This window comes from Muntiacus reevesi, chromosome 1 (assembly GCF_963930625.1).
Source record: "Muntiacus reevesi chromosome 1, mMunRee1.1, whole genome shotgun sequence".
Lineage (NCBI taxonomy): Eukaryota > Metazoa > Chordata > Mammalia > Artiodactyla > Cervidae > Muntiacus > Muntiacus reevesi.
The window spans coordinates 107,024,822-107,037,561 of record NC_089249.1 but is presented as its reverse complement, the minus strand read 5'-3'; the positions used below and the strand labels follow the sequence as shown (position 1 = coordinate 107,037,561).

Sequence of the window (12,740 nt, the reverse complement as noted above, 5' to 3'; positions counted from 1 at the left end):
TTGTTCACAGGGAACAATCTCTAATAACTTACAAACAAGTATGCATTATTTTATTAAGAGTTTTCCATAAATTTTCTCCTGTATTCTTCCCTGAAATCCAATAGGGTAGCACTTTACCATTTCTCCTTTATTAATTACCATTAATAATTTATTGATATTGATATTAATAATTATCAATATTAATTCATTAATAATTCATTTGTTTTCTCCTAAGAACTCCATATCTTGGAACAATGGCGTGATTTTACCAAAGTCATACAGTTTGAAACTGCTAGAATGGGATTTGAAATCTGGTCTGTTCAATCCAGAACCCAAAAATCTAATGACTCTTTATACTTCCCCTCATTTATTCACTTTGGTACTCTCCCAAAGTCAAGTGTTAGACCAAGGGCTGATACTCAATAAGTGGTAATTGATTAAATTAACTAATAAAATATAGGTAAAGATCACTTCAGATAACTATGAGAATACTAAAATCTCAACATGGGTGTCTTTAATAACCACATTTATCTAAAAAAGTATATTACAAAGAAATTCTATCCAGTTGCAATGACTGCATGCATAAAATAAGACTATAATATACATACACAATTTTTTTTTAAATCCACTATCCAGTGTTACAGTTTTCCCTAAACAAAGCATAATATAAGAAAAGGTGTTATAAGCTTTCATTCATAAATATACTTCAGGCATTATAGAAAGCTGTATAAATGAATACTACAATTCTTACATTCATAAGAAAACACTATTTACAGTGCTAATTAATTACATAACAAATTTTTAGTTCTCTTAACTCTTCTTTAAATTCCTTTAAAATCAATTATCACTACATATTTTTTCTATTTAATGAATGAATATATTTTTTATTTTGAGGACATATTAGTAAACAGCACATCACTGGCTAGTGCAGCATCAGACCAGTAAGAAGACTCCAATCAGGGAAACACAAGATGCTAAAGAAGACACCAGGAGGAATGTGTTCCTGGGAGAGGAGGAGGAAGCAAAACCTGAAGAGCAAGAGGGATGCAGACCTGTGAAACGTCTGGAGTTGGGAAAGGACTGGATGTAGGAGAAATCTTGATGTGTTAGGGGAAATTCAAATTGGTTTCATGAGCTAAGGAGTATAAAGAGGAATATGGGCTTCCCAGGTGGCTTAGTGGTAAAGAACACACTGGCCAATTCAAGAGACACAGAAGACATGAGTTTGACCCCTGGATTGGGAAGATCCCCTGGAGGAGGGGATGGCAACCCACTCCAGTATTCTTGCCTGGGAAATCCCATGGACAAAGGAACCTGGCGGGCTACAGTCCATGGGGTCCGCAAAGAATCTGACACTACTGAGTGATTGAACACACAAAGAGGAGTATACTCCCCTTGAGTATAAAGAGGAGCCTCTGAAGAGTTTTAACTGAAGAACCTGTACTCTAGAAAGAAAACTCTGGCTTCAGTATAGGGGGCCTTGAATTTGACAGGAGGAAACCGGAGACAATTTTAAGAGGTGACAGAGGCCAGAACTAAGATATCGACAGTATAGAAAGAAAAATTGTACTTCGTCTGTATATTCCTTTTTAGTCTCATAATTGCTTAGTACTTTGTATCCCGCACCCTCGCAGAAAGGTGGAAGTGTTAACCTGACAGAGATTTTACCTACCTTGCATTTAACTCTGAATTAAAGTGCCATTCAATACTTTGTTTGACTGATCTGAATCCTGCAGCCAAATCCAAAACGCTTACTGGTCACTAATTTTTAACTTTTATATATTAAAAACTATCAATCATAGAAATTATATAAATGTAAATATATTTAAATCACATGCACTTTTTTTCATCATACTTAAGAGTCTATATATTTCATGAGTAAGTGGAAACTAAGTAAAATGACTGTTCATTTCTATCAGTTCACATTTATCAGATTTAGGAAAGTAGAAAGATAACAATCATTAAAAAATACTCTTAAGAATCCCTCTGAATGATAATTGTGAAGCACCACAAAACCACCACCTCCATAAAGTATAGTAAATATTTTCTATGTCTTTATCCTAAAAGCCATAAATGGATTTAAATATATAGAAAACAATAGCACAAACCATTCTCCACTTGCCTGTGTTCAATTTTACCTTTTCAAATCTCTTTAGCATTGCTGCCTTCCCATCATTTTCACTTCTGCAAACTGAATTCACATCTTCACTAGGTTTTTTACTGGCCTAGCACAAAAGCCTTTTCTCCTGAGCCCACTTTCATTTCCTCAAGGAGCTAACAGACTGGTCAGTGACATGTCTGGTCAACCAAAAATTGTATTTCACACAAAAAATAAGGAAATTAAAATAAGTGTATGAAAGTCTTTATAGGGATCGAATTGACCAGGTATATATAAGAGAGGGAAGAAAAGAAAATATAAATAAGTAGCTCATAAATGTGTACACAATTGTGCTGTTTTATGAGAAAAATACATGTATAAGCACACTAGTGTAACTCTTTCAACTGTGTTTTCTTAAGAAATAAATCTATTCTGATATTATGCTGGTTCCTACTTTTCTCGGGAAGCAGCCTGTTATAAATGAAAGTAAATATTATAATTTCATGTGTTTGAATGTCTATTTTAATGCTGTTACTCAGCAAAATAAGAAGCCATCGACCATATATTGGTTTCCAAATTGACTTTGAAAGTTTTATTAGCTTGAGGAATCCAGGGTCTCTTTGCTTTCTGCCAAAAAGCAAAAGAAAATGGCGGAAAGCACAAAGAAACTAAAGAGCCTCTAGATGAAAGTGAAAGAGGAGAGTGAAAAAGCTGGTTTAAAACTCAACATTCAAAAAACTGAGATCATGGCATCCAGTCCCATCACTTCATCTGCCATTTCATGGCAAATGTTTTTCCCATGTTTTATGGGGAAACAGTGACAGACTTTATTTTCTTGGGCTCCAAAATTACTATATATGGTGACTGCAGCCATGAAATTAAAAGATGCATGCTCCTTGGAAGAAAAGCTATGGCAAACCTAGATAGCATATTAAAAAGTAGAGACACTATTTTACTGACAAAGGTCTGTATAGTCAAAGCTATGTTTTTTCCAGTAATCATATATTGATGTGAGAGTTGAACCATTAAGAAAGCTGAGCATCTAAGAATTGATGCTTTTTGAACTGTGGTGTTGGAGAAGACTCTTAAGAGTCCCATGGGCAGCTAGGAGATCCAACCAGTCAAACCTAAAGGAAATCAGTCCTGATTATGGACTAATGCTGAAGTTGGAACTCCAATACTTTGTCCACCTGATGAGAAGAACTGACTCATTGGGAAAGACCCTGATGCTGGGAAAGATTGAAGGCAGGAGAGAAGGGGACGACAGAGAATGAGATGGTTGAATGGCATCAATAACTCAATGGACATGAGTTTGAGCACGTTCTGGGACTTGGAGATGGACAGGGAAAGTAGGCATGCTGTAGTCCATTGGGTCGCAAACAGATATTACTGAGTGACTGAACTGAACTGAATCCAGAGTCTGAGGACCACTGATGTAGAGGATTTGACTCTAGGAACTAGAAATTTTAAATATGGAAAGTAAAACAAGTTTAGGAGATGATTGTGTTTGGTTTAAAAGCAGTGAGTTTGAAGTATAGGTAAATATATATACACAAGTGGAGTAGTGAATTTGAAATGTGTTTTAGACAAGTGAAGATATTCAGCAGCCAGTGAGACCAGGGACAAAATTTCCTACTGGAGATACACAGTAGGAAGTTAAGGAAGTGGGTGCCCTGGTAGAATGCTATAAATATAAGAAGAGAAGAATGAGGAAATACAAAAAGGGTGATAGGTGTGGGGACAGGAAAAGCAAAAAAGAGCCAAAGCAGGAGTCCATCCTCAGTAGTTGTCATGAACTGTTCCTTCTATGTGTTTCCAAGGTCATGGAGACACTCCAAAATACAGATGTTGCAAAGCCTGCAGTTGAAACCACCACTGATGCATTGCCTTTGTGTTCCCATATTTCCGTATGTTAAAACTCCAATCCTTTCCCCCCTTTCTTCCTAGCCTAAACTCATGATTTATGACCGATTTGGAAGAATTCTTAATTTAGATTTATCATCTCCCCAAAACACTGCACAGCTTCCCCAGTGGCTCCGTGGTAAAGAATCTGCCAGCAATGCAGGAGACATAAGAGATGAAGGTTCAATCCCTGGGTTGGGAAGATCACCTGGAGGAGGGCATGACAATTCACTCCAGCATTGTTGCCTAGAGAATCACATGGACAGAGGAACTTGGCAGGCTACAGTCCATAAGATCTCAAAGAGTCAGACATCACTGAAGTGACTTAGCATGCATGTATGCAAAAACACTGCTTCCTAAATCACACTTTTGTCTGAGTGCACAGCCAGTAGGGTTTACAATAACTAGACCTTTATATTTCTGGAACAACACACTCTAGGCCACATCCTGGGATCTCAAGCTCCATTACTCAGGGATGCCAAAGTGAGGTGAGAGTGAAAATGAAAGTGAGTTGCTCAGTCATGTTCAACTCTTTGTGACTCTCTTTGAGTTCTCCAGGCCAGAATACTGGAGTGGGGTAGCCATTCCCTTCTCCAGGGGATCTTCCCAACCCAGGAATCGAACCCAGGTCTCCAGCATGGCAGGCAGATTCTTTTACCAGCTGAGCCACAAGGGAGATGCGAGTAAGTAGGTTAACTGAACATAAAAATATGATGTAATCAGTACCAAGTCCAAGCCCTACCTAGGAAGTAAGTAGTCATGGATGAATTACAGAAAGAGTAGAACAATCAGAACAGACTAAATAGTCAGGACAAAGAGGAAGAAAAATATTCAAGGAAACATTAAAGACAAAGTAAATCCTGTTAGCATGTAAGAAATCAAAGAAACCAAGAGGAGGCAGGCAGGAATTATATTTTGAATTTAGAGTCATTCCTGAATAGGAAAGGAAAAAAAGAATTTTACTTACAAAAATAAACTTTTCCAGAAACATTTTCTGTAAATTAGGTCACTGTGTCTACATTTAGTTAAAACATAGAGCAAGAAAAGAGAGCATTTCATCAAAGAGTAAAACAACTGAAACCTAATAGCTATGGCTTTTTATCCCCTAGACCACAAAGTTACTGTAGCAGAGTAGTTTTTTTACATTTTATCATTTTTACATTCTGCTTATGTATCACAAAACTCAATAGTGAAAAACACTAGAATGCATATTGATAAAATACTTGTTTTATTTTCAATTAGGTGCATATAATTCAGGAAGTGAATAGGAGTTCACCTGTTCAAATGGACAGACAACATAATTTTCTGGATTGATAAATCTTTAGGAATATAGATTCTATATCATACTGTATATCATCCAGATTTGATAAATATATTATCTATGTCTTAAAGCATTGATAAATCTTTTAAACACAGAGGATAAATAACTTCATAGTATTTCATTGGTAGAAATGCACAATGAATTTTCAATCACCTAAACAGGTCTGCTATCCAGTCCACACTTAAAAACTTTTATCCAAGAAAATATATATGTGACATATTTCATATATATATATATATATTATATATATCATATATATATATATATAAACTGAATTTGATGGTAAATGCCTACCTGTATATATCTGTGAATGTACCAAGAGGCTTGCTTTCCATCATTCACGGATTCCACGGTAGTGTTGGCTATACCAACAACATCACCACCTGCAAACACCCATGGTTCACTGGTTTGCATAGTTTCTGGATCTACTTCTGGGAGATCCCATCTGTTAAATTTTATAGGGCTCAAGGCTTCTTTTACTGCAAAAAGTGAAAGAAAGCAAGCAATGACTAATTTGTAACCACATAACAATAATTTGAAAATTAAGAAAAATTATGATTTAATTATTTTTCTAAGGATTCAAAAAACTGTTTTTAATGAACAATAAAAATGGAAGGCTAATGAAATATCTAAGTTAACAATATATTCAAAGTATACTGACTTAATTCAAAATAAAACTCACATGTACAGCTACAGGCAATATTTCAGATCTGGTATATTTGTCTAAGAAGTATGGGAGACTACTGTCCTTTAAATATTCTAAATGTTATAAAAAATATTTTCTAAAACTTTGTCCATAACCATTATTTTCACAAATTTATTACTCATATGACCCCAAATGTATTCCTGTGTAATACAGGTGTAAGTTATATTATGAATTTGAGTCAATTGCCAATGTCTTCCTTTCACAGAAAGTTTTATAAACAAGAAAAAAGCTTATACATTTTCATCAAGTTATTTACACTTAATGTTAAGTGATTTAAAGAATCCAGAATACTGTTAAAATTAACCAGAAAAAATCAACAAATGGAAACATTAACATTAGTTCTTTGGGGAAATTTCTCTGTAAAAGAGATTTAAATTTTCTGCTAAATATGCTGTGTCCCAATGAATTTAAACATGTCAGAAAAAGGGAGAAACTGAATCCCTTTAAGAAAAATTTTCTAAAGAAATTGACTAGACACATGATCTGGATATTTGGCAGAGATGAAAGAAAGTAAGTTAGATAAGAGGTTCATCTAGAGAAGAAATGACGAAAGGTAGATAGTACCATATATGCTGAAGCAAATTGAGCCAGTGTTTAAGATAAAATGTTCTTTTCAGATATTCATGCGATGCATTTTAAACAGAGTTTCTCGTGTATCTGTGTGTGTGCTAAGTCACCTTAGTCATGTCCAATTCTTTGCCATCCTATGGAGTATAGCCCACCAGGCTCTTCTGTCCATGGGGTTCTTCAGGCAAGAATACTGGAGTGGGTTTCCATGCCCTTCTCTAGGTGATCTTCCTAACCCAGGGACTGAACTCACATCTCTTATGTCAGTTGCATTGACAGGTGGGTTCTTTACTGCTAGTGCCACCTGGGAAGCCCTACAGCTTCTCGTGATATACTAAAGGGAACTATTCTTTACTGTAATTGAAAAGAAAATATAACTATGTAAACTAAGGGAGAAGATATTAGAAGTTCTTGGAGAACAAAAGTTAGTTGTTGAATAGATTGACAATTTAAGTTGAAAATTAAATAGCCAAATGTGGAAGAAAAAAAAAAACCATGCTATTCTAACTTTTTTTTTCTGAACAATAATAGAAAAATATAAAAATAAACTCTGGTACATGTCTGTAGCTTTCTGCTTAAAACAGATTAGGATTCTAGAAAACCATTAAGGGACTATTTATTGTTGATTGTACTTTCTCCACAAGACTGTAGGTTCCATGAGAACAAGAATATGTCCATGCTGTGGTGTTTACCACTGTGTCACCAAGCCTAGTATATCCTAAAAACATGGAAGACACTCAACTGAATGGATGGATGGATGGATGGATAAATTAGTAGATGGGTCAATGCCACCATGCTCAGGTTTTTATTTTTAAATCTTCTATTGTTTGTATCTCTGATGCAATTTCACCTTTCATTGAGAGCAAAATTTAATGTTCATATAAATATTTTCAATGCAGAATGACATTATGAGAAAATTTTTCTAATGTTTTTAAAGGTCACATGGAAAGAAACCTTAATATTTGTTCCCTATTGCATAACAGATCATCACTACCATCTGTTGACAGTTACTTGGGTTGCAAATCTTTGATGGTGAGCATGACTCATCTGTTCAACTTATTATAATAATAGTAACTGTTAACACACCAGCATTGAATGGTATAGCCGCAAGGGAAGCCCAAGAATACTGGAGTGGGTAGCCGATCCCTTCTTCAGTGGATCCTTTCAACCTAGGAATCAAACCAGGGTCTCCTGCATTGCAGACAGATTCTTTACCAACTGAGCTATCAGGGAAGCCCTATAGATAAGCATAAACATATGCAAGAGATAAAAAATAATTCTCCTGTATAAGAAATAACCTTATTTGCCCAAGACTTTGATACAACCTTGTCCTTTATACAGATCTGAAATAAAGATGATTTTTAAATGAGAAGGAATTCAAAACTATTTCACTAGGAGATCAAAGCCTTTTTATACATTTTTCTCATTTTTTACAGGAATACTCTTGAAGGTTAGTACAGATTTCACTTTAAGCTTGAGCAAGGCAGGGATTATACCTTAGTTATCTTTGATTTCCCATAGCAGGTATTAGTCAAAGACATATATACTGTGAAGTTATTGAAGATTAAGCTCCAGGGTCCCTCACTTGCATGGGCCTCTTTCAAGACCTAAATTTTAATTTGCAATTTTTTTCTTTTTTTATAGAAAAGCCCTCAAATTATATAGGCTTCAGGTCTCACAAAATTTGAATCTACTCAAGCTCAGTGAATTGTAAATAGTAGGTGCCGAATAAATGTTTGAATTAAAGTGAAATTCATGAGTAAATGTGTTTTATAATTTTTTATGATTTAATGCACATGGTATGATTCACTTTAATATTAGAGTGCCATCACTATTTCAGTCAGCAAATAGTCAGGAGATGTTACTAGAAGTTTAATAAGTAATTATTGCATTTCTTAAAATATTTAGCACCAATACTATAAACCAACCTAGGAATATGCATTTGTGAATTCAAAAGCACTAATTCTATTCACAAGTCTTTCCATTAGATACACATTGCATTATTTTATGTCTCTAGACATCCATATATACTTATGTTTACTTTTTATATTATGTTCTCTTTCCTCAATATTTTACTCAATTATAACTTGAAGTCTTAGATCTGACTATAAAATGTTTTAATTATATTCGATCATTTGTAACATCCAACTAACCTTATAAATAATCAAATAACTTCCTGATACTCTATTCCAAAAGAGAATTTGTCTCATATTAAAAATTATCTCAGCTCTCTTTTAAAAAATCATCTATTTAATTCCCCCCTACTCTTTTTTAGAGGCCTTCAAGTTTAAAATGTTCATAACTTCATTTAATAAATAAATAGAAAGCAATGAGAGATCAAGCAATTGGTTATGCTGTTATGAAATAGTATAGCAGAGCTTACATCAATCAAAATAAAGATCATTTCTTTGCATTTTAATATCTAATAGTTCAACGTGTCCTTTATCATTTGGACAAACTTTATCATTGAAAAAGTAGAACATGGACAGCTTGTAAGAATATAAGTGACCCTTTAGTGAGTCAGAAATGTTTTCTATCGGTGGCACTGAGCAGTTAACACGAGAATGATTGTTCATTACACCTAGAACAGCAGATGATTAGGATCATTTCCCTATAAGCACAGTAGACTCAATATTTAAGCATGAGAAGTAGAGAGAGAGAAAGAAAGAGACAGAGAGAAAGAGGGGGAATCATTAATTTTCTGAAATTTTGTTGATTCTCACTGTGGATCCAAGTAACACTTTTCACAATTTCAGTGACTCTTTTGAAAGACAGCAGTTATTTCCATCACTTAATCATACTTTTAAAGCTCCAAAGTATTTAAGTTAGAATGCAAATTAAAGATTCAGTGAAAAAGAATACATGTGCTTTTATTCATAATTTGTCAGAAAGGAGTTCATTTATTTAGCTGCTTCTTACGAAGGAGACTTTCATCCTCGTCATTGTAACCATCCTTCTATGAACTCCTCACAGCTCTCTTACATCTCTGCTGATACGTCTAACTTGGGATACAATAAAAATAAGTCTCAGAAGGATATCTTCTGTTCTGCCTTTATCTGGCTTGGAAAGAGTGAAAGCATAAGTGGATGAAAAATGTATATTTACATTTGCAAACCAAATAACTGCTTGTCATTTCCTGTGAAGTGTTAAATGAATATTAATAGAAGGACTGTATTATTTTCTTTCTTGTTTATAAAATAACGGGGGTGGGGAGAGTGGGATTTTCTGTCATGATCATACACAGTTTCCCCACAGATTTTCCTGAGATTGCGTCTTGCTGGAGACTGCAGCATATGCCCTGGTAGCTCCGTAGATGAGCAGAAAAAGCACTTGAAAAAGAATCCCAAAATGTGCTTATTCACAGCCTATATTATTCTGCAAATGGGAGAGAAATGTGTTAAATGATATGCTGCCTGGAATTTTATGCAGTCTTTAAAAGGAACAAAAACATCCTTTATTCATACCAAACATTCAAGATTTATGTTAATTTTCGGCTTTAATTACTACTATGTTCCAATGAGCTGATTTAAAAAACAAAGACACTCGGAGGTAGCTTTAAAACAAGAAACGGTTTTGAAATAGGAACTTTTAGTCAACTTAATGTTATGCATGAAATGATTTTTTTATGTAGACTTAATTGTATTGTGACACACAAGTTCTTCAATAAGCCACAGCTTAAAATTGCAGAAACCCTCCCTGAGGGACACATCGCTAGCAGATGCAGATTGCCAAGGTCAATTAAACTGATGTAGCTGTGCTGTCATATATGTAGAAGAGAAACCCACGAGCATATGACAAGTATATTTCTCAGTATTTATAAAAAGATGTCAAGGATGCTATATTTTAGTACATAAATATAAATTAATTCTCCATAAACAATAAAACAATACAACAGAAATTATGATGAAGAAGGATTATTAGTATTCTTCAGAGAATTCGACTATAAAACAATGGGGGGAATAAAAAAAATTCCAACATTTATAAGAAAATGATATCTTGAAAACAGATGAATTCATCTATGTGCTTGTTGCTTAATTTTACATAACCTATTAGCCAATAGGACCAAAGCACAATGAAACAAAAAGACAAGCTGAGGCAATCATCTCAGTAAATTAGAGCTGAAAACAAAATATCAACAAGAGGAAACAAATTCTAATTACACGACCAGGATATCAGAGCTGTTTAAATAGAATAACCTGGGGTGAGGAGGGGACAGAATCACAGAATGCCTAAGAATATCAAGTCCTGAAGGCATGAGCTCTGTCCTCACATCTCCCTCTTCCTCTAAGTATTCGAATCAATATGCAGTCCATTTCCAAATACAACGGAGAGAACAATGAAGATTCATCAACTTCTTTCTGTAAACCCTTCAAAAGTCAACCTTGAAACTGTACCTTCCTGCCCCTCTTGGACCTCTGGTAAGTAACTCTGGTTCTTTTTATAATATCATCTTTCTCTTATTTTCCTCTTTCACCTCCTACGTTGAATGAAAGTGAAAGCTGCTCAGCAGTGTCCGACTCTTTGAGACCCCATGAACCACACAGTCCGTGAATTTCTCCAGGCCAGGATACTGGCATGAGTAGCTTTTCCCTTCTCCAGGGGATCTTCCCAACCCAGGGATCGAACCCAGGTCTCCCACATTGCAAGCGAATTCTTTACCAGCTGAGCCACAAGAGAAGCCCAAGAATACTGGAATGGGTAGCCCATCCCTTCTCCAGTGGATCTTTTCAACCTAGGAATCGAACCAGGGTCTCCTGCATTGCAGGTGGATTCTTTACCAACTGAGCTATCAGGGAAGCTGTAGGTTGAATAACTGGTTTTAACCTGGTTCTCTCTTCTCACTGTAATTCTCACAAATTCTTCTATCTAATTTCTTAATTTACACTGACTTCCTACCTTTTTCACCACCCAATTATTCCTTTCAGTTTATCTGAGGAAACCAGATCTGAAAGAGACACGTGCACCCCAATGTTCATCACAGCACTGTTTATAATAGCCAGGACATGGAAGCAACCTAGATGCCCATCAGCAGATGAATGGATAAGGAAGCTGTGGTACATATACACCATGGAATATTACTCAGCCATTAAAGAGAATTCATTTGAATCAGTTCTAATGAGATGGATGAAACTGGAGCCCATTATACAGAGTGAAGAAAGCCAGAAAGATAAAGAACATTACAGCATACTAACACATATATATGGAATTTAGAAAGATGGTAACAATGGCCCTACATGCAAAACAGAAAAAGAGACACAGAAGTACAGAACAGACTTTTGAACTCTGTGGGAGAAGGTGAGGGTGGGATGTTTTGAAAGAACAGCATGTATATTATCTATGGTGAAACAGACCACCAGCCCAGGTGGGATGCATGAGACAAGTGCTCGAGCCTGGTGGGCTGGGAAGACCCAGAGGAATCGGGTGGAGACAGAGGTGGGAAGGGGGATCGGGATGGGGAATACGTGTAACTCTATGGCTGATTCATATCAATGTATGACAAAACCCACTGAAATGTTGTGAAGTAATTAGCCTCCAACTAATAAGAAATAAATAAATAAATAAATAAAATAAAAAAACAAACAAAAAAAAGAAAATATGGTGTCTATTGTCACCAAGTTTCACGAGCTCAGTCCTCCTCGCCTTTGCCTTTCTATAGCACCCATTAGCTGAATCAAGTTAATTTTGATCTCCTTCTCTAATTTGCAGAATGCTACTCTATCTGGGCTCTCATTCTTTTAAAACTGTCCATGGGCTCCATCTAGCTCTGCCTCATCTCATCCTCCTCCTCTTTCCAGCTCTCAAACATCGTCTGCTACACATCAGTGGGTCAGAAATTATAGTCATCTTGTGCCTTTAAACTTCATCTCTCTGGAAGTGACCTCAAATGCTACCTTCCACTTTTTTATTCTGACACTCCCATCTGCCTGTTAGAGATTCCAACGTGGATATTCTACTGTCCCTCCTAAATCATCACATCTAAAACCCAGTTCAACAGCTTCCTCTGGGCCTTTCACATTTTACAAGTAATTATTAGTAAGCTTGGTTTTTCGTGTCTCCTACTCATTGTGACCACCAAAGCTTCACTGAAACTCTCTTCACTATGAAGATCGAGAGGGCCACATCCAGCGACTCTTCCAGTGATCGACCCGGTTCTGGACCAGGACTAG

The 12,740-nt window shown here is 35.7% G+C and overlaps 1 protein-coding gene across 1 annotated transcript in view; it reads right to left on the bottom strand.

Annotated features, from left to right (window-relative positions):
• The window catches only part of DPYD (dihydropyrimidine dehydrogenase), an 892,784-nt gene that overhangs the window by 477,452 nt on the left and 402,592 nt on the right, over positions 1-12,740 (bottom strand). Inside the window, exon 12 of the mRNA XM_065908208.1 lies at positions 5,595-5,779. Coding sequence (XP_065764280.1) covers positions 5,595-5,779 — 185 coding nt within the window. The remainder of the gene's footprint in view (positions 1-5,594; positions 5,780-12,740) is intronic.